The following is a 23,032-nucleotide window of genomic DNA, read 5'->3' as shown; positions in this document are numbered from 1 at the left end:
ATAGGCTTGGGGGCTCCATCAGCGCAGGCCCCGGTCTGTTGCAGTAGTGGTCTGCGGCTGCAGGGACTGCGTGTTGGGACATTAGAGTCTGACATCGCAGTTGCAGTGTTTACTATTGGGATGGAAGCCCACAGCTCAGCAAGGCCCACTGTGGCTGCTTCACTGAGTGCCAACTCAAAACATGTTGTATGTAGGAGATGAAGGAACCGTAGCAATCACATGTGGCAAAATCGGCCCTCTAACACAAGAGGAGCCAACAATCTCAGCAGTGCCTGGACAGGCCAGCAATGCAAAGGTGCACTTTTCCCGTAGTCCGCAGGTGAGGGAGCAGAGCCGGCTCGAAGACCAGAGAGAGAAATGGGCAAAGAAGAGGCAGAGGGTATGTTGGTAGCAAGGACTGGATCTCTACCGGTGATCCAAGTCTGTGTCTCCTTGGCACGTGAAGAAGTGAAATGGCATTCTGTTTTACAGCAGGGCTTGCAATTACTCTCCTACTTCTAATTCTTTTGGCGGTAGTTCTTTTCATTTTGTTTTATTTTTGAGTTGAGGGTAGGAAAATTCGATCGTGTTTGTCGTAAAAGATTGTAGAATGCAAACAGGAGTAGAAATCCCAGTTATTAATATTCAAAGAACTATATGAAACAGTTCCAAACTGGAATATCCTCCCTCAGCATCGCAATTGCTTACACCAAACTCTTGCTACACTACCTTCCACTGGTTTGCATAAAACCGGCCCGTTCCCTCTGCCTTTCCCTTTAGCGTGGTAACCAAATGGTGAAGCCATCCTCCCAGACTCTCATATCCCCCAGGGATGCCCAGCGCACAGGCCCGTGGGTCAACAGGGTGCTGACTGCGTGTGTGTGCACCCAGAACAGGCTGTGCACTAAACGGCCTGTGTGCTCGGCCAGCTGCAAGGATAGCAGTGCTGACAGCCATGCTGACAGAGCGCTGCCCTGAAAATCTCCTCTGGGGCTTAGAGCTCATTCTGCCATCAGAGCTCCCTGCCCCCCTTTAGGGTTTTCTCCAAAGGCTGCAGAAGCTCTTCGGAGCTCCAAACCCCCTCCTTTGCTCACGGCACTCTCTGGTGACCTTGACCTCTATGGCTGGGCCTGCCTGCCCTGGAGCTATCTGGCCACATAACTTGCAGGCTCTGGAGATGCAACGTATCCTGTTCCCTTGGTCTCCCCACCAACTTTGTGTCCGGGGAAGCCAGGCTGGGATACTGACCCTGCGGGGCTCAGGCCAGCCCAGGGCACTTGGCATGGGGAGTGTCTGCTTCCTTCGTGTACATTTCGGCTCTTCTTTGTAGGCTGCCTGGTTGTGCTTTCCCAACTTCAACTCCAGGGAACTCTCTGCACTGTTTAAAGCAGGAGGTGGGGGAGCAGGTAACTGGGGGTATTTGTAGGAAGCTGCCTACCTTTCCCGCTTAGGGGTGTGTTATCTAAGCAGGTCCACCGCAACTGCCGGCCGCAGCTGGTGCCTCTGTGTGCAGCTGCAGGGAGGGGCGGGCTGGGAGGACTCCCTTGGCCAGCTCTCACACAGCTGTGGCCCAGGGAGAGCACAGCTGTCCAGGACAGGGTGTGCTTGGCTGCTGTGCCACCTCCCACGTGGCCCCTGCAGAGGGGTGCTGGGAGCAGCGAGCTCTCCGAGGCTGTGGTGGCCGCAGTGCACCTGGGAGCCCTCACCTGTGCTGGTGCTGATGTTCTCAGTGCCCACCGTCTGCCCCATCAGGTGGTACTGGTTCAGTCTGGAGCCGTCTTCCGCCACCACCACAGACTTGGTGGAACCGTTGGTCCAGACGTAGACAACTTCAGAATTCGGGTAGGCATCTGTATGCGGGGGGAGCAGAAAGTAACATAAACATGAAGTCATTCCCAGCCTGGAAAACACAGAAGCTTTTACTAAAGTAGCAAGAGAGAGGATGAGAACGTTTGAAAAGTCACGGTTCCACGACCTAAAGAATGCACAGGGTGGTTGGACCAGGGCAGATGACGCTGCAGTTCAGCTTCTTCCCATGTCTAAAGGCCTGGGTGCCAGGCTGCTGTCTGGCACTTTCTGGTACGTGTGTGCTTCTCTGCAGAGCGCACGATGGTGCAGCAGGTGAGAATGTGGGCTCTGAGACCAGACTGCCTGGGTCCCTCCAGCTCTGTGACTTTGTCAGGTCACTTATTCTCTGTGCCTCAGTGCCTTCGTCATAGAATGGGATTAAAACAGCAGCCATGTCTGAGGGCTCTGGCTATGACTGCATGACCTACATCAAGATTTACAAGCACGGAGTGCCTGAAGCAGCACCCGGCCGCATTCCCTACTCCAAGCCTTCCACTCTCCAACAGGCACCTGCTGTCCATGCCATCCTGGGTGTGAAGGTGGTGTGGCAAGCAGGACCTGCACCCCTGGTGTCACACCTGTGAATATGGTACCTTACTTGGCAAAAGACACTATGCACATGGAATTCAGGTTCTGGGCCTTAATATCAGAAGCTTGTACATGATTTTCCCAGGGGGTGCAATCTAATCAGTTGCCCCCTTAAAAACAGAGAACTTCCGTAATCAGAGAGGTTAGAAGCATGACAAAGGGCTCCACTCAGCACTGCTGGCTTGAGGATGGGGTAAGGGGGGGCCGTAAGCCGAAGAGAGCGGGCAGCCTCTAGAAGATGTGACTGGGCTGGAATATATGAAGCTGGAAGCTTGCAAAGGAGCCCAAAGCTTAGGGCAGTTCTGACAGTCAGGGACTGTATTAGTCCGTTCTCATGCTGCTATGAAGAAATACCCAAGACTGGGTAATTTATCAAGAAAAGAGGTTGAATGGACCCACAGTTCCACATGGCTGGGGAGGCCTCAGGAAACTTACAGTCATGGCGGAAGGCATCTCTTCACAGGGTGGCAGGAGAGAGGAGTGCCAGCAGGGGAAATAATGCCAGACGCTTATAAAACCATCAGATCTCGTGAGACTCACTCACTATCATGAGAACAGCATGGAGGAATTGCCCCCATAATCCAATTACCTCTACTAGTCCCGCCCTTGACATGCAGGGATTATTATAATCCAAGGTGAGATCTGGGTGGGGACACAGAGCCAAACCGTATCAGGGGCCACCTGAGAACACAAGCGTTCATCTAAACAGTGTGCAGAGCACAGGAAACAGTGCTTCCCTCATCAGCTAATGAGGAGCTGGCAACTCAGTGCCAAATCTGCTCAAGGACGAAAGGGAAGCAGCAGGGAGGGAAGAGAAGGAGAGACGCAGGGAGGGGGACATAGAGGTCCTCTGGGAGTGGTAGAGGTCTGAGGGTGGAGGTGCCTCCTGCAAAGGCCTGGAGGGAGGCAGACTGAGGACGTGAGACGCGATGGGATTCGTGGAACATGGAGGCTGCAGCCCACCCATCACTTTCCTCAGTGGGACTGGGGACAGCATACAGTCATTGATGGCTCCTCCTGGGTTCAAGGCCAAGTGGCATACTAACCCGGGACCAGGGGCACGTGCCTGAGCACTGCCAGCAGGGAGAGCTGTGGGGAGGCCGGCTGGGGCCGAGGCCAGCCTGACCTGAGGCCTCGCTGGGAGCAAATCCCATGAGCCCCTTTCTCCACAGTTAGGGGGCAGAGCTTGGATGATAATCCTTACCAATGAATTCAATGAAATTACCATTGTAAGGATGAAAGATATTACGGTAAGAATCCAATGAAATTATCATTGTACGGATGAAAGATACCTAGAATCACTGAGTGACATATAATGCATCATCGTAATTCACATGATCTTGTTTTTCAAACTACTAGTGACTATTAAATGAGCTATGGATATTGGTGATGCCAATAGCATTAATAATGACAGCAGCAAGAGACAATGTGGTTGCAGTGCGTCAGCTGACATCACTGAGTTCTGCTCTCCTCATCACATTAAGGGTGGGAATAAATGACCTCTCGTGTCCATTTTAGCTCCACTGTTCAGCAACCAACACTAAATTCCTTCTCTGTGTCAGCAGTGTGGCGTTCAATCTCTTTGCGGGGACAAGAGTAAATGAGGCAATCAGGGTTGCAGTGCCAGCATTTGTCTTTATTTAGAGCTCTGGAAAACATAAAGCTCACCCTCCTCTGACCACACGTCAGCAGAGCCAGGCAAGACGGTCTGAAACATTTTCACGCACATCGAACTTGGAAATTCATTACCGATTTCCTCAAGGCTCCTTCCCGTGGGTTGACCCTGCCTGTCCTCTCCTAGCTTGCGAATCCTGACCGGGAGGTAGCAGTGGCGCAAATTCTCAAGGTCTTTCAGAAACCATGGGGCTTCTAAATAACTACAAAGGCAGTAAGGTAGCGTGGACCTGACACTCACTACTAGGGTGGCCTTGAGCAACCTCTTTGAGCTCTCGGCCTCAATTTCCCCATCTGAATAACCTCCATCTGCTAGTTCACTAGTTCATGACAAAGTGGATATGTGAGCGTCGAGTATTTAGCACACACCTGACTCACAATAGGTACTTTATCAACAGCAGCTATAATGGACACAAACCGTGTGGGCAATGATTTTTGCTTGGTGTCAGATCCGAAAAGGTCTTTTTACTTTAATTCACTTTCTTATTGTTGGTCCAAAGCAAACTCGGTCTGTGAGTGTCTGGTAAGCTCAGGCAACTGTGTGACTCTGTGTGTTTGCTGCCTATGACAATGCAGATTAGAATGTAACAGATTCTTAGAATTTTGGAGATTTGAAAATGTACAGGGTTTGAGTTTTTGAGTTATCGAAATCCGTATCTCTAGGCTTCCCATTCTTTCTTTGTTTTTCTTTTCTTTTCTTTTTTTTTTTTTTTGAGACAGTCTCTCTCTATCGCCCAGGCTGGAGTGCAGTGGCACGATCTTGGCTCACTGCAACCTCTGTCTCCCGGGTTCAAGCGATTCTTCCACCTCAGCCTCCTGAGTAGGTGGGATTACAGGCATGTGCCACCATGCCCGGATCATTTTGTATTTTTTGTATAGACGGGGTTTTGCCATGTTGGCCAGGCTGGTCTTGAAGTCCTGGCCTCAAGCGATACCCCCGCCTCGGCCTCCCCTCTCTTTGAAAGCCTGGCTGAGAATGAGCAGAATAACAACAGCACAAGACCTTGTCACAGCACCCAGATGAGACCATCTGCAGCCTCCTGAGCTGAACAACAGGTCAGCACCTAACACGTCAATTGTAAAACTTTGAAAAACACAAACGGATAAAGACATGTTATCTCTGATGGCCTACTGGACACCCAATATCTCTGCTTTAAATTTGACAGTAAAAATGACATCAGTGGGGTTTGGCCACACCCTTTGCCTTGCCCAAGATCAAATGGGAGGTAAGAGGAATAAGCCAATGGGGATGAACAGATAACACGTCTGCCCAGGTGCCAATTAAGATACACTCTCATCACTGCGCCACAGTAAGACCTTGCAGAATCACGTAGGTTATGGCCGTGACTGGCCTGACAGGGAGAGTCAGAGACCATGCTGTTACTGTTTAGGAACTTAATGGGCCCAGATCCGGAAAGAAGAAAAAGAACTGTCACTCTGCCAGCAGAAAAGACTGTCTGCCTTGCAGACAGCAGTGAGAAGCAAGGCGGAGGCCAGCAGTGTTTAGGAAGAAATCCCTCATGTAACAATTGCTTACCCCTCCCTCATACGCCGATTGGCTTTTTTACCTTCAATTCACCAGCTCCTTCCAATTATTTCCAATTTCCTCATGGAAAACAGTATTTCCCAAGTCATCTGATCTTAAAATCGAGCGGCGGTCTTTGAATTGCATCCCTCTTTTCCCCTCTACCTCCACTTTTCGTATCTGGCCACCACCTTGCTCTCCGCTCCCTCACTTCTAAAGACTTCACGGGAACTCCCAGCTTTTGGTTTCAGCTCCACAAATAGTGATTTTTGCATATTCTTCCTCTGCTTCAACAAACATCACTCACCCTGCCTGCTACTTTTTTTTTTTTTTAAGTTCCGGGATACATGTGCAGGATGTGCACGTTTGTTACAAAGATAAACACGTGCCATGGTGGTTTGCTGCATCTATCAACCTATCACCTAGGTATTAAGCCCAGCATTCATTAGCTAATTTTCCTGATGCTTTCCCTCCCCACACTACCCTGCCCCAGGCCTCAATGTGTGTTATTCCCCACCCTGTGTCCATCTGTTCTCATTGTTCAGCTCCCACTTATAAGTGAGAACATGCGGTGTTTAATTTTCTGTTCCTGTGTTAGTTTGCTGAGGATGATGGTGTCAGCAAAGGACATGATCTTGTTCCTTTTTATGGCTGCACAGTATTCCATGGGGTATATGTACCACGTTTTCCTTACCTAGTCTATCATTGATGGGCATTTGGGTTGATTCCATGTCTTTGCTATTGTGAATAGTGCTGCAATGAACGTATGCATGCATGTATCTTTATAATAGAATGATTTATATTCCTTTGTATATACCCAGTTATGGGATTGCTAGTTCTAGGTCTTTGAGGAATCACCACACTGTCTTCCACAATGGCTGAACTAGTTTATCTTCCCACCAACAGTGTAAAAGTGTTCCTGTTTCTCCACAGTCTCGCCAGCATCTGTTGTTTCTTGACTTTGTAATAGTCACCATTCTGGCTGGTGTGAGATGGTATCTCACCGTAGTTTTGATTTGCATTTCACTAATGATCAGTGATGTTAAGCTTTTTTTCATGTTTGTTGGCTGCATGAATGTCTTCTTTTGAGAATTATCTGTTCCTGTCCTTTGCCCACTTTTTAATGGGGTTGTTTTTTCCTTGTAAATTTGTTTAAGTTCCTTGTAGATTCTGGATATTAGACAATTGTCAGATGGATAGCTTGCAAAAATGTTCTCCCATTCTGTAGGCTGTCTGTTCACTCTGATGACAGTGTCTTTTGCTGTGCAGAAGCTATTTAGTTTAATGAGGTCCCGTTTGTCAATTTTTGCATTTTTTGAAACTGCTTTTGACATTTTTGTCATAAAATCTTTGCCCATGCCGATATCCTGAATAGCATGGCCTAGATTTTCTTCTAGGGTTTTTATAGTTTTGAGTTTTACATTTAAGTCTTTAATCCATCTTGATTTGATTTTTGTATAAGGTGTAAGGGAGGGGTCCACTCTCAATTTTCTGCATATCCTGCCTGCTCCTTTGACTCTTTCATATTTTAGACCCTTCCTGTTTGAGTGGTAAAGCTACCCTGTCATTTCCCCAGATGAGGCTTCTCTTTTGTTTCAATACCTTGACAGCTGATTGGTGGCCATTTGTGTTCTGTTCTGTTTTCCGTATGCCTCTTTCTATTCCAACCCTACCACGTTCAGCTCAAAGCATGGTCCTTATAATAAATATTCTCGTCTATGAATTCCAAATGGTTTCAGCTGCACAAAGGCATTTACCCCAGTTTTCCAAACGTGCCCATAATGAGCTCCTTGGAAACAGACCATGGTTCATGCTTCTGTGTTCCTCAATGCACCTAGCTGAGTGCTGAATGCTTAACACACCTGCTATAGAATGAATGTTTGTCTTTCACAAAATTCTTATGTTAAAATCTAATCCTAAATGGGATTGGTCGTAAGAGCCTCTGGGAGGTGATTAGGTCATGAAGGGAGAGGCCTCACAAAAGAGGTCTCAGAGAGACCCCTCGCTCCTACCACCATGTGAGGGCACAATGAGAACATGGCTGTCTGTGAACCAGGAAGCAGACTCTCATCAGACATCCAATCTGCTAGCACCTTGGTCTTGAACTTCTCAGCCTGCAGAACTGTGAGAAACACATTCCTGTTATATATGAGTTACCCAATATTTGGTATTCTGTTATAGCAGCCTGAATGAACTCAGATAGAAATTGGCGACCGGGCACGGTGGCTAGCACCTGTAATCCCAGCACTCTGGGAGGCCGAGGTGATCACTTGAGGTCAGGAGTTCGAGACCAGCCTGGCCAAGATGGTGAAACCCCGTTTCTACCAAAAAAATACAAAACTTAGCTGGGCATTTTGGCAGGTGCTTATAATCCCAGCTACTTGGGAGGCTGAGGCAGGAGAATTGCTTGAACCTGGGAGGTGTAGGTTGCAGTGAGCCAAGATCATGCCACCGCACTCCAGCCTGAGCAACTCTGTCTGAAAAAAAAAAAAAGGAAAGAAAAAGAAATTGGCACCAAGAGTGGGGTGCTGCTGTAACAAATACCTCAAAATGTGGAAGTGGCCTTGGGACCAGGTTATGGGTAGAGGCTGGAAGAGATGTATGTTAGAAGAAACCTACATTTTCATGAATGGACTATTTACAGCAACTCTGGTGAGGGCCCAGAAAGAAAAGAGGAGAGTTGTAGAGAAAGTCTCCATTTTCTTTGAGAAGATCTAAGCAATCCTGAGCAGAGCGTTGGTTGGAATATGGACAGGAAAGGTCATTCCAATGAGGTCTCAGATAAAAAATGAGAAACGTGTTACTGGAAGCTGGAGGGCAGGTGATCCTCGTTACCAAGTGGCAGAGAGCTTGACTGCACCATGTTTGTGTTCTGTTTTTGTGGAAGGTGGAACTGGGAGTAATGAAGTTGAATATTAGCTGAGGAAATATGCTAAACAAAGTGTTGAAGTGGCCTGTTTCTCTAATAGTTTATTGTAAAATGGGAGAAGAGGGAAATGACTTAAAGATGGAATTGTTAGTTAAGAAGGAAGCAGGCCGGGCATGGTGTCTCACGCTTGTAATCCCAGCACTTTGGGAGGCCGAGGTGGGCGGATCACCTGAGGTCAGGAGTTTCTGACCAGCTTGGCCAATATGGTGAAACCCCTTCTCTACTAAAAATGCAAAAATTAGCCAGGCATAGTGGCGGGCACCTGTAATCTCAGCTACTCGGGAGGCTGAAGCAGGAGAATCGCTTGAACCTGGGAGGTGGAGGTTGCAGTGATCGTGCCATTGCACTCCAGCCAGGGTCACAAGAGTGAAACTCTGTCTCAAAAAACAACAAAAGACAAAAAAAAAAAAAAAAAGAAGGAAGCAGAATTTAAAGATTTGAGAAATGTTCAACCTATTTATTTTGAAAGGAATGAGAAAGCCTGTTTGGGAGAGAATACCAGGGGTGGGTTTATTAAATGGCCACAGGACCATTTAATAAAGACATTCATTAGTCAGCCATCCCACCAGAAGCCAGGAGCTGCTGTGCAAGACAATGGGAGAAGGCAAAGGAGGGATGCTGGTACCTGCAGGACGGAGAAGCGCCCTGCCCTGCCCTGATGTGCACTGCCTTACCTCTTGGGCTCCGCTTCCTGCTCTCCAGCACCACACTCCTCAGCCACCCCAGCAGGGGTTCTTGGGGACCCTGGTGTGGTGAGGGCTGCACTCAACAGAGCAGAGGGGGCACGATGGCCTCCACCTAGATTTCAAAGCACCAGGGTTCCAATCACAGCCATTAGAACCTCCAGTCCCAGAGAGCTGTGGGGACAGGCACAGGTATAAGCTGCTACAGGGGCAGGGGATCCCCAAAGTCATGTGGCCCAATCCTTGCCTGGCAAAACTGCTGGGACACAGCTGCTGCCCCAGTGTGACTGGAAGATAGGGACCTCTTTCCCCATGGTCTGCAGGGCAGAGCGTGGGCCAAGGAGGGCTATTCTCAAGTTTTAAGATCTGATGGAACTTGTCCTGCTGGGTTCTGGACTTGCTCTGCGCCTCTCCCTCCCTTCCTCCTTCTCACTTCTTCCTTTTGGAACGGGAATGTCTATCCTGCGCCTGCCCCCATTGTATTTGGAAGCATACAACTTGTCTGCTCACGGTTTCACAGCTTGAAAAGAATTCTGCCCAAAGATAAATCGTACTTTGGGTCTCACCCATATCCGGTTTAGACGACATTCAGCTAAGACCTTGGGCTTTAGACTTTTGGATTGAAACCACGTGAGAAGAGCATGAATGCTGGGTGTCCAAGGGAAGAATGTGATAGACTAAATAACTGTGTCCCCCAAAATTCATAGGTTGAAACCCTCAGCCGCAAGATGATGGCATTAGCAGGTGGGGCGTTTGGAGGTGATTAGGTTATAAGGATGGAGCCCTCATGAATGGGATTAATGCCCTTATAAAAGGTGCCCCTGGGAATTCCACCATGTGAGGGCACAGTGAGATGGTGCTGTCTTAACCAGGAAGCAGGCCGTCACCAGACACTGAAACTGTTGGCAACTTGATCCAAAACTTCCCAGCCTCTGGAACTGTGAGAAATAAGTTTCTGGTGTTTTTAAGTCCCTCAATTTATGGTATTCTGTTATAACAGCCAGACCAGACCAAACACTCAGAGTACCTCTTAGACGGTAACTGTCTTTAGTCTGCTTGGGTGCCTTCTCATTGTCCTCACAGGCAGAAGGGACGGGAGAGCTCTCTGGGCCTCTTTTATAAAAGCACTAATCCACGCAGGAGGACCCCACCCTCACGTCCTAATCACCTTGTAAGGGCCACACTTCTTAATACACTGGGGATTGGGTTTCAACACATGATTTGGGGAGGAGACAAACATTCAGATTCCAGTGACAACCAAGGGTAACTAGCAAATCAACGTGATTGTTGACACAATCTAAATTCAGACACCACACAGTTCAAACTTCAGTGTGTTTCTACAAGTGTTGAGACTGTAACATGTTCACACGAGGCACTCAGAAACCTGGGTTCTGGATCATCCACGCTCATCCTGAGTCAGCAGAAGCTGGGGATGATGAATGCACGAGCAGGCATAATTCATGTGTCTGAATGGAGTAGCCGCTCACTCCAGTGAGATTCACCCTCATTTCCTGAAATGCTCTCCACTGGATAACTACCAAAGAAGCTTCCAGTTCTAATTTACCATGTATTTTCGTGAATCCAGATGTCAACTCATGACTTAAGCTAATATTTAATGAATCACTCCACAAATAAAATGAATGACATAGTCTAAATATATTCTTTTCCTAAATAGTCTTGTTGTGTTTAAATATTTGCTTCCAAACGGACACCATGCCATTATCTTTAAGGAATTTCCTTATGGACTGAGAAACATCCTTTTGTAAGCTGAGACTAATTTCAAGACTTGCTGGCATTCTTGAGCGTAGAGATAGCAATAACAGAAATGTCTGTTAATTCAGTTCTGCACTAGAGAAACCGGAGCACGTGGCTCATTAGAATAATGACACATATTGCGTTCCTTTGTCTCCTAATAGAAGAGAACTGTTGAATTGAGTAATTTGAAACTCATTATACTATCACATTTAGCCTCTGCATGCTCAGATGCCAATGGTATAAGTGAACAAGTTGGCCAAGCATCTATTTTTAGTAAATCGAAAAGATGAAAGACAAGTAAGAAAAAATCTTTGTTGAATAGAAATTCTTCTGTTAAAATTATCATGGACTGAGTTGAAATCATATAACTGAGGGAAGGTGAAATGTGTACAGTTTTCTAGCTCTTGGTCAACAGTATACACACAATACATGACATATGAATAAAATCATTCTTATTGTTTTTCATAGTAATAATATTAACAGTAAATATAAATGAATTATCAACCTCTGAAGCAAATCAAATCAATCTTAATAGCAGGCAGATAGGCTGGGCGCAGTGGTGCAAACCTGAAATCCCAGCCCTCTGAGAGGCCGAGGTGGGTGGATCACGAGGTCAGGAGTTCAAGACCAGGCTGCCAACATAGTGAAACCCTGACTCTACTAAAAATACAAACAAACAAACAAAAAATTAGCTGGGCATGATGGCGGGCACCTGTAATCCCAGCTAGTTGGGAGGCTGAGGCAGGAGAATCCCTTGAACCCGGGAAGGAGAGGCTTTAGTGAGCGGAGATCACGCCACTGCACTCCAGCCAGGGTGATAGTATGAGACTCCATTCAAAAAAGAAAAAAAAGTAGCAGGCAGATAAAAATAAATTTGACATAAGAGTTCAAAATTCCTACTGAGTTCAAGAAGCACTTCTATTGGTTTTATTTCTTATATATAATATAAATCTTATTTTATGTGATTGAATATAGGAAGTGAAGAGTTCTCATTGAATGAGTATTTTAGCTTTCAGTGTGATAAGTGATTTAACTGCAGTTGGTTCGTTGTTAAATATGATAATTTAGGAAATAACCAGGTCGTCACGTAGTTTTTCTGTACCAAAACTTACTTTTGTGCTACCTGCCCTGCTCACCATGAGCATTACATCTGGGTATCACGCTGACGTGAACTTAACCAATGATCAAAAAGATAATCATCTTTGACTTTGAGTGTTTTGTTTTTGATCACATCAAAAGCATAATTTTCATATACAAAGAGTGGCATAATTTCAAGTTGTACAGCTCCACTTCCTCTGAGGATGTAAACAAGTAATTTTCTTTCAGAGACATCAATCAGTGATTCCCAAATGAAAGGCCTCAGGGATCTTCAGTCGGTCCTTTGTTCCAAGTAATGGTGTCCCCAGCCACCCAATGGGAGCAAATGATTTAAATAAATCCCAGAGAGAGTCCCTTTCCATTATACTGGTCCCCTCAAATAAACGTATATCTTAATCTCTGTATACATTTAAAGATCAGAGTTTGAAAAAGTTGAATTATTTCCATCTAACCTAACTTTTGGCTCATCACCTATACTTCATCTCCCAATTCCAAAAATTTCTTTGTAATGATGGAAGTAATAGAAAACGAAATTCTTGAAATCAAAACAGTTTCCGCGTCCAGGAATGGCAGAACGCCTGCTATTAGGTAACACCCGTTATCTCTGGATGTCAGATTAAAAACTATTCCCTGAAAGCCCCGGAGAGATGCAAAGACAAGCAGAAATGGGCGGGAGTTGCCATTTAGACCAAGGAATGGCTTTTCACTTAACAAGCTGTGGGTCAGCGCTGTAAGGCAGCTGATGCTCAGATAGGACCCCTCCGTCTCCCTAGCTTGAAGAACCTAAAGAAGAGGCTGGAACTATCAAAGCAGCAGCTGGACAGTGAGGTGCAAAATCCTAGAAGGAAAAGAGCCACAAGGGAGGCCCACAGTGATGTATACAGATGTACACAGTCTCTCCCCAGATCTCTAACTCGCCTCTCAGTTATGCATATGCATGCGGGGAGCATAAGCCTCTACTAGCCCAACTCCAGAGCAAGAACCACCTGCGTTTCAGGGCTTACCTGCCACAGGAAAGACAGAGCTGGGAGTTCACACTCAGCCAAGTTAACTGGCTTAAAAACAAATAAATAAAATGAACCCTTTAAATTTAACAGAATCCAGAGCCTCTGCAATGTAACAATAAAATATCCAGGAGACAATTCAAAATTATTATACGTAAAAGAAAAAGAAAAAAAGGACCTATGCTCAAGAGAAAACGCAATCAATGCAGACTAATCCCAACAGGATTCAGATGATGGATTTAGCATATAAGAATTTCAAAGCAGCTATTATAAATATGCTTCAGAATACAAAAGAGAATATGTAATGCTTTATAATAAAAAATTGCTGTAATAAAAAACTAACAGTAAATCCTAGTAGAGAAACTGAAACTTTAAAAGAATCCAATACAAATTCTAAACCTGATACATATTATATACTGAATAATTAATTTACTGTTTAGGCTTAAAAGCAGATTGGAAATGACTGAAGAAAGAGTCAGTGAACTTGAGGCACTAAATATAAATTATCCAATATAAAAAATAGAGAGGGAAGACAATGGTTAAAAACATGAACACACCCCTAGTGATCTATAGGATTACACCAAAAGGAATAGTACATGGGATTAGAACCTCAGATAAAAAAGAGAAAGATGATGAGACAGAAAAAAAAATTAGAAGAGATAATGGTCAAAATGCCTCAAATTTGGTTAAAGACAAATTGAGAGCGAAGAGGCTCAGTAAACCACAAGAAGTATAAATTAAAATGAAAACAAATCTAGGGGGATTGCCACTGTCAGAAAGATGAAAATACAGTTTCCTCGACTCCTCCCACTAAAAATAAATATCATATATTTATATTTACAAATAAAAGTGCATATTATATATAAAAAAAATGTAGGAAAAATCTGCATGGTAGAAAGAAGCAGGCAGATGGGCCTTGGGACCAAAGGGATGGCCCAGCGGTGGCTGTTTGGTTTTCTTCCTGTCTTACACATCCCAGGTTTGGAAGCTAAAGAAACTGGCAACTTGGAAACGCCGATGGGCCAAACGGAAACTGACGCCTGTGTGATCTAACCACAGGACCAGAAAGGGTGCAACCTAGTAGGACAAGAAACTTTTAGACACTGACCAATGTACTCCAACCAAGCATCCCAGAAAAAGACGTGGCCCTACTCCATTCCAGGCCAGCAAATGCTGAACAGACAGCTAAGACTCCTGCCCTCACCAGGTGCCCAACCCACTGATGGAGTGACACCAGAGAAGGCCACATAGTAAGGGGGCCAGGACATTCATTCCTGCCAAGCTGCAATGAGGCCCATCCCATCCCCTACTGGTAATAAAAGCCATGTGGGAAGCCTGGAGTTTCATCTAAACCAGTAGGTGCAACTCCCTCCTGCTCTTTATGGGAATCATGTCAAAGGATTAGTAGATGTTCCAAACTTTCTCCACCACTTGGCAGTAATGAGGCCATGCATGTGGTGTCAGTGGAAGCTGTGTGGACACTGACAAGTCACCCCGGCTCCTCTCATCTAGGGAAGTATCAGTAGAGGCCTAGCATGGATCTGGAAGTCCTGTAGGCACCAGCATTAACAAGGAACCCCAGGCACTCTTGGATCAGTAGACGCTAAGCTGGAACCTGATTTCTGCCCTGACCCAGTGGTAATGAGGCTGTACCGCACCTTCCCCTGACAAAACAGTGAGGAAAAACAAAAAAAGCCTTGTATTATAACATACAGAATAACCAGGTTATGATAGAAAATTATTTGTCTGGCCGGGCGCGGTGGCTCAAGCCTGTAGTCCCAGCACTTTGGGAGGCCGAGACGGGCGGATCACGAGGTCAGGAGATCGAGACCATCCTGGCTAACACGGTGAAACCCCGTCTCTACTAAAATACAAAAAACTAGCCGGGCGAGGTGGCGGCGCCTGTAGTCCCAGCACTTTGGGAGGCCGAGGCGGGTGGATCAGGATGTCAGGAGATCCAGACCGTCCTGGCGAACACCGTGAAACCCCGTCTCTACTAAAAAATACAAAAAACTAGCCGGGCGAGGTGGCGGCGCCTGTAGTCCCAGCTACTCGGGAGGCTGAGGCAGGAGAATGGCGTGAACCCGGGAGGCGGAGCTTTCAGTGAGCTGAGATCCGGCCACTGCACTCTAGCCCAGGAGACAGAGCGAGACTCCGTCTCAAAAAAAAAAAAAAAAGAAGAAGAAAAAAAGAAAGATCTGAAAGACAGCAGATTTCTCATCAGAAACCTGGAGGCAAGAAGGAAGTGGCACATTTTTCAAGTGCCAAAAGAACTGTCCAAGCTTAATCCTATAACCAGTGAAATATCCTTCAGTAATCAAGGGCGGAAGTCAAGACATGCTTAGATGAATGAAAACTAAGACAATTTATTGCCAGCACACCTACCCTGAAATAATGGCTAGAGAAAGTTTGCTTAACAGAAAGATAACCATAAAAGAATGAATCTTGGAACACTGAGAAGGAAAAAAGAACACAGTAAGTAAGAATATGGATAAATACAATAAAACTTCCTTTGTCTATTGAGTTTTCAAAATTAAGTTTGAAAGTTCAAGCAAAAATTGCAACACTCTGATGTGGTTCAAGATGTATGTAGAGGAAATGTTTAAGGCAACTGTGTCAGGATTAGGGAAAGGTAAAGGGATGTAAAGGGAGGTAAGGTTTTCATATTTCACTTGAACTGGCAAAATGAGTATACAGTAGACAGTGATAAATTTTGTATATACAAAGTAACACTAGCCAGGCACAGTGGCTCATGCCTATAATCTCAGAACTTTGGGAAGCTGAGTCTAGAGGATTGCATGAGGCAAACAGTTTGAGGCTGCGGTGTGCTATGATCACCCCATTGTACTCCAGCCTGGGCAACAAAGCAAGACCCTGCCTCTTTAATTAATTAATTAATAAAGTAACACCTAGAAGAACCACTGAAAAAGCTATACAGCAATAAGCACATGATAACATTATAAATAAATCAAAATGGAATAGTAAAAAATGTCCACAGTAAGACAGACAAAAGAAAACAAAGAAATAAAAACACAGAAAAAGCAGAAAGCCAAAGAAATGGCAGATTTAAGCCTTAACATTTCAATAGTTACATTAAATATAAAGAGTGTAAATACATCAATTAAAAGATAGAGAAAGTAAATTTAAAAATCTGAGCTATGCTATTCATAAGAAATTCACTTTTTATATAATGATATATAGAGGCTGAAAGTAAAAACATGAAAAAATATTTATCATTCAAATATTAATCAAAAGAAAGCAAGACTGGCCACATGGAATTCAAAGCAGAGGAAAATTTCCAGAGACAGAAATATTAAATAGTGGACACCAACAATTGTATATGTGTATGCACCAAATAACACAGCTAAAAAATATGTGTAACAAAAATTGATTAACTTGAAAGTAGAAATAGACAAACAGACAATTACAGCTGAAGATTTCAGTGCCCCTTTCTTAAGAACTGATCCATAACAACGAGACAGAGAATCATCAAGGATAGAGGCAAACTCAGCACCATCATAATCATGACAATCTAATCAAAATCCGTAGACAATCCACCCAGCAACCACAAGCTACACATACTTTTCAAATGTTCACAGAATAAATATCAGGTAGGCCATATTGTGCATAAAACAATCCTCAAAAATTTAAAAGAACTGTAATTATACAGAGGGCATTCTCTGGATATAGCGGAATTAAACTAGAAGTCAATGACAGAAAGATAACAGAAAAATCTACAAACAGTTGGAAACTAAGTAACATACATCTAAACAATACGTGGGTCAAAGGGAAAGTCTTAAGGGAAATTTAGAAATACATGTAATGGAACGAAAGGAAAATACAATGACTAAAAATTCGAGCAAAACAGTTAAGGCAGTGCTATAGAAACATTTATAGCATTAAATGCATACATTAGAAGAGAAAAAAATCTCAAATCAATAACCTAAGTTCCCACCTTAAGAATCTACAAAAAAGAAATGCGAACTAAATGCAAAGTAAGCAGAAGAAAGAAAATAAAAAGATGAAAGCAGAAATCAGTGAAATAAAAAAGAGAAAAGCACCAGAGAAATCAATGAAACAAAGAGCTACAAATAATAAGAAAATCAATAAAACTGACAAACCTCTATCAATCTTGCCGAGAGAGTCACACAAATTTCCAACGTCAGAAACAAGAGATAACACTACAGACACTGCAGACATCAACGCAGTAATATAACAACTATGAACAACTCTACACAAATTTAATATAACTTAGATAAAATGAACCAATTTCTCAAAAATCACAATTTACCCAAACTCACCTAATAAGAGGTACACAATTCAAACAGTCTTAAATACTAAGAAAATTTAAAGCATAAATATCTCCCTAAACAGTTACCTTCAAGCCCTGATGGTTTCAATGAAGAATTGTAACAAATATCTTAAATAATCAACACCTATTCTATACAGTATTTTCTAGAAAATAAAATAGGTGGGAATACTTCCCACTTTATGAAGCCAAGATTACCCTGGCACCAAAACAAAAGATATTATAAAAAAGAATATATATGCAAAAGCCCATTTATAAAATATTATCAAATTGAATTCAACAATATATAAAAATAATTATATGTGATAACCAAATAGAGTTTATTCCAGGGCTGCAAGGCAGGAATGTAACCCACCATTTTAACTGGCTAAAGAAAACTCACATGATTATATGACCTGATGCAGAAAACATGGAAAGACAGCTTTTCTGAGGGCTGTCTGAGGAACTGGTTTCAGTCTTGCTTGTCTCTGAGTACTAGTGGGATCCAGCATACCCTAGATGCCTATGAGCTGCTTAGAATAAACGAAGTGAGTTTGACCAGCGCCAAGGTTGGAGAGGCCCCCAGAATCTCTGGCAAAGGTGGACTGGTGAAGGTCTTTCCCTGTACAATGCCAGTTTGTGAAATTGGGAGAGGTGAACGTTTTATTTAATGTGCACACCAAATACAGAATATAAAGAAATGAGGAACAGGGATATATGTTCAATAAAATGAAACAAGACAAATCTTCAGAAACTGATCCTAATGAAATGCAGTTATATAATTCACCTGATGAGAATTTAAAATAACCATTATAAAGATACTTACTGAAAACAATATATGGACAAAGTGAATTTTCAATAAAAAGACAGCAAATATTTTTAAATTACCAGAAAGAAATCATGGAGCTAAAGAATACAATAACAGAACTGAAAAATTCCTCAGAGGGATTCAACAGCAGACTAGATCAAGTAGAAGGAAAGATCAATGAATTTAAAGATAGGTCACCAGAAATTATTCAGTCAGAGGAGCAAAAAGAAGAATGAAGAATAGAAAAGAAAGCTTAAGAGACTTATGGGACACCATCAAGTGACTAATAAGTATACTGAGTTTTAAAAGAAGAAGAGAGAGAGAAAGAACAACAACAACAAAGCTTATTTAAAGAAATAATGGCTGAAAATTTCCAAATCTGGGAAAGGAAATAGAGAAACAGATCTAGAAAGTACAGAGGATTCCAAATAAGGCAAACCCAGAGAAATCCACACCAAGACACATTATAAACGCATTGTCAAAAGTCAAAGACAAAGAATTTTCAAAGCTGCCAGAGAGAAGCCGCTTGTTATAAATAGTCATGTCATAAGATTATGAGTGGATTTCTTTCATCAGAAATCTTGCAGGACAGCAGGGAATGATAAAACATATTCAAAGTGCTGGAAAAAAGTCTACCTGGAAGAACTCTCCTTCAAAAATGAAGGCAAGACAAAAACTTTTCCAGAAAAACAAAAGCAGAAAGTACACATCACCACTAGACTTGACTTGCAAGAAATACTAAAGAGAGTTTTTTCAAGTTAAAAGAATGCTAAATGGCAACACAATAGCATAAGAAAGTATAAAACTTGTTGGGAAAGGTAAATACACAGATAAATAAAGAATACTGTATTATTGTAACAATGATGAATAAGTCACTATTAATTCTCGTATAAAAGTCAAAAGGCAAAAGTATTAGAAATAATTATAACTAAAAATGTTAATGATGCACAATATAAATGGATGTAAATAAGTGTGTGGGAAATAGTAGTGACTGTGTAGTCTTTATATGTGATTGAAGTTAAGATATTATCATAAGATAGACTGTCATACGTTTAAGATTTTTTTTTTTTTTTTGAGACAGAGTCTCACTCTGTCGCCCAGGCTGGAGTGCAGTGGCACCATCTCGGCTCACTGCAAGCTCCACCTCCCAGGTTCACGCCATTCTCCTGCCTCAGCCTCCCAAGTAGCTGGGACTACAGGTGCCTGCCACCACGCCCGGCTCATTTTTTTTGTATATTTTTAGTAGAGACGGAGTTTCACTGTTAGCCAGGATGGTCTCGATCTCCTGACCTTGTGATCCGCTCGTCTCGGTCTCCCAAAGTGCTGGGATTACAGATGTGAACCACCACACCCAGCCATGTTTAAGATATTTTATGTAATTTACACAGTAACCACAAAGTTAATAACTATAGAAGTTACAGAAAAGAAGAGAAAGGAATTAAAGCGTATCAACACACAAAAAAATTAATGAAGCACAAAGACAGCAGGAGAGTTAAAGAGGAGCAATAGAAATAAAAGACAAATAGAAACAATTACCAAAATGGCAATAGTGAATCCTTCCCAATCAGTATTTACTTTAAATGTAAATGAATTAAACTCCTCAATCAAAAGACACAAGAGAGTTTGAATGGATAAGAAAACAAGATCCAACTCTGTTTTTTGTGTTTTTTTTTTTTCTTGAGACAGTGTGTCACACTATTGCCCAGGCTGGAGTGCAGTGGGGTAACTATGGCTCACTTCAGCCTCTGCCTCCTAGGTTCAGGTGAGCCTTCTGCCTCAACCTCCCAAGTAGCTGTGACTACAGGCATGCACCACCATGTCCAGCTAATTTAAAACAATTTTTTTTTTTTTTTTTTTTTTGTAGAGATGGTGTTTTCTCACATTGCCCAGGCTGGTCTTGAACTCCTGGGCTCAAGTGATCCACTCACCTCAGCCTCCCAAAGTACTGGGATTACACAACTCTATTTTGTCTACAAGAAACTCACAGTAGATTTAAGGACACACATAGACTGAAAATGAAGTGATGGAAAAGGATATCTCATGACAAAGGGCCATGAAAAGAGAGCAGGGGTAGCTATATTTACATAAGACAAAATAAATTTAAGTTAAAAACTGTCACAAGAGATAAGAACAATATATAATGATAAAAAGATTGATTCACCAGAGAGATATAACAATTATAAGTAAATATGCACCCAACGTAAGAACAACTGAAAATATAATGCGAACATTGACAGGACTGAAGGGAGAAATGGCAGTGCAATCATAGTAGGAGATTTCAATACCTCTCTCTCAGTTATGGACAGAAAAACCAGACAGAACATCAACAAAGAGGTACAGTGGGCTGGAACACCACCAGACATACACAAAACACTTTAACTGCAGCAGAATACACATTCTTCTAAAGCACACACAGAACATTCACATTTTATGTCACAAAACAAATGTAATAAATTTAAGAAGACAGAAATTTCCTACCACAAAGGAATGAAACCAGAAATTAACAGCAGAAGAAAAACTAGAAAATTCATACATATGTGGAAATTTAACAACACACATTTGTACAACTAATGGGCCAAAGAAGAAATCAAAGGGGAACTTAGAAGATATCTTGAAACAGACAAAAACTGAAAATGCAGCATATCAAAACTTATGGGATATAAGAAAAGCAGCACCAAGAGGGAAATTTATAAACAATTTAACTCCTCAAGGAATTAGAAAATGAAGCACAAACTAAGTCTGAATGTAGTAGGAGGAGGAAAATAATAAATATTAGAGCAGAAATAAACGAAGTAGGGAATATAAAAACAATAAAAAAGAATCAGAGAATCAGCAAAGAGTTTGTCCCTTGAAAAAAATAAAATTGACAAACTTTTATGTAGACTAAGAAAAAAAGAAAAGTCAAATAAATAAATTAGAAATAAAAGGAGACATTGCAACTGATGCCACAGAAATGAAAAGATTTGTAAAAGACAACAAGGAACAATTATATGCCAATAAAATGGATAATCTACAAGAAATGGGTAAGTTCTTAGATACATACAATCTACTAAGACTGAATCACGAAGAAATAGGAAGTCTAAATAGATCAATAACTAGTAAGGAAACTGAATCTATAATCAAAAACCTCCCTACAAAGAAAAGCCCAGGACCAGATAGTTCACTAGTGAATTCTACCAAACATTTAAGGAAGAATTAATACCAATCCTTCTCAAACTCTTCAAAACAACTAAAGAGGAAGAAACTCAAACTCATGAGTCCTGCCTTACTCTTATATGAAAAGCAGTCAAAAATATTCCAAGAAAAGAAAACAAGAGGCCAATGTCCTTGATGAATATAGATGCCAAACTTCTCAACAAAGTATCAACAAACTGAATTCAACAATACATTAAGAGGTTTATATCAAGCGGGATTTATCTCTGGGATGCAAAGAAGGTCCAACACATGAAAATCAATTAATGTAATACATTACAATTAAGAGAATGAAGAACAAAATGTAATACAATTAAGAGAATAAGAACAAAAATCATTTGATCATCTCAGTAGATGCAGAAAAAGTGTTTGACAAAATTCCACACCCTTTCATGATAAAAATTCTTGGTACACAAGGAATAGCAAAAAATTACCTCAATATGATAAATGCCACATATGAAAATCCCACAGTGAATTGCATACTCAATAATGGTGAAAAGCTGACAACTTTTTCTCTAGCATCAGGGACAAGGCAAAGATGCCCACCCACTATTACCACCTCTATTCAGTAAAATACTTTAGAAGCTATCTAGGACGATTCAACAAGAAAAGGAACTAAAAGACATCCAAATCATAAAGGAAGAAGTGAAACTCTCCGTATCTCTAGATGACATGATCTTACACACAGAAAACCCTAAAAACTCCACCAAAAGACTGTTAGAACTAATCAATAAATTCATTAAAGTTGCACAATACAAAATCAACATCAGAAATCAGTTCCATTTCTATATATTAACAATGAAGTATCTGAACAAGAAATTAGAAAAACAATCCCACCTAAAATAGCGTGACCTAGAACAAAATACTTATTAATGAACTTTAACCAAGGAGTTGAAAAATCTGTACACTGAAAACTACAAAATAAGTGATGAAATAAATTAAAGAAAACACAAACAAATGGAAATACACTACTCATTCATGGATGAAAAACTTAATGTTATTAAAATGTCCACACTCCCCAAGTGATCTATAGATTCAATACAATGCCCATCAAAATTCCAGCAGCAGTTTTTACAGAAATAGAAAAAACAATGTTTAAAATCATATGAAATAACAAAAAACCCCAAATATCCAAAACAATATTGGGAAAAAAAGAGAGCTGGAGGCATTCCAAAATATGTTACAAAGCTACAGCAATTAAAACAGTATGGCAAGGGCATAAAGACAGACATAGAGACCAATGGAACAAAATAGAAGGTCCAGAAATCAATCCATGCATATACAGTCAACAGATCTTTGACAAGAGTGACAAGAATACAAAAATGAGGAAAAGATAGTCTCTTCAACAAGTGATGTTTCTTTTTAAAGAGGAAGGGAAAAATAACTGAAACAATAAGTGTAAAAAAATAATACTTGGAGAAATAAATATTTCAGAAATATTTTAAACATTCTAATTTTCACAGTAAGGAAAATGGATTACATTTTCCAGTAAGGCATAGAACTTTTCAACTTGGATATATAATGAAACAGGAAACAGAAAAAAGGAATAGAAGATATCCCAGGCAAGAATTAAAGAAGAAACTGGTGTGGCAACATTAATATTAGACAAAATTTAGTTGCATAGGCATTACTTGTTCAAAGAGAGATGATTTATAGTGATG

At 41.9% G+C, this 23,032-nt stretch overlaps 1 protein-coding gene across 2 annotated transcripts in view; it reads right to left on the bottom strand.

The window, feature by feature from the left end:
• GABRA5 (gamma-aminobutyric acid type A receptor subunit alpha5) overlaps positions 1–23,032 on the bottom strand; it is an 80,388-nt gene that overhangs the window by 10,137 nt on the left and 47,219 nt on the right. For both annotated transcript variants that reach the window (XM_023190432.2, XM_023190434.1), the window contains exon 8: positions 1,686–1,829. In XM_023190432.2, coding sequence (XP_023046200.1) covers positions 1,686–1,829 — 144 coding nt within the window. The remainder of the gene's footprint in view (positions 1–1,685; positions 1,830–23,032) is intronic.

This window comes from Piliocolobus tephrosceles, chromosome 6 (assembly GCF_002776525.5).
Source record: "Piliocolobus tephrosceles isolate RC106 chromosome 6, ASM277652v3, whole genome shotgun sequence".
Taxonomy (NCBI): domain Eukaryota; kingdom Metazoa; phylum Chordata; class Mammalia; order Primates; family Cercopithecidae; genus Piliocolobus; species Piliocolobus tephrosceles.
Note: the sequence above shows the minus strand (reverse complement) of the source record. Positions and strands in the feature narration are given on the sequence as shown.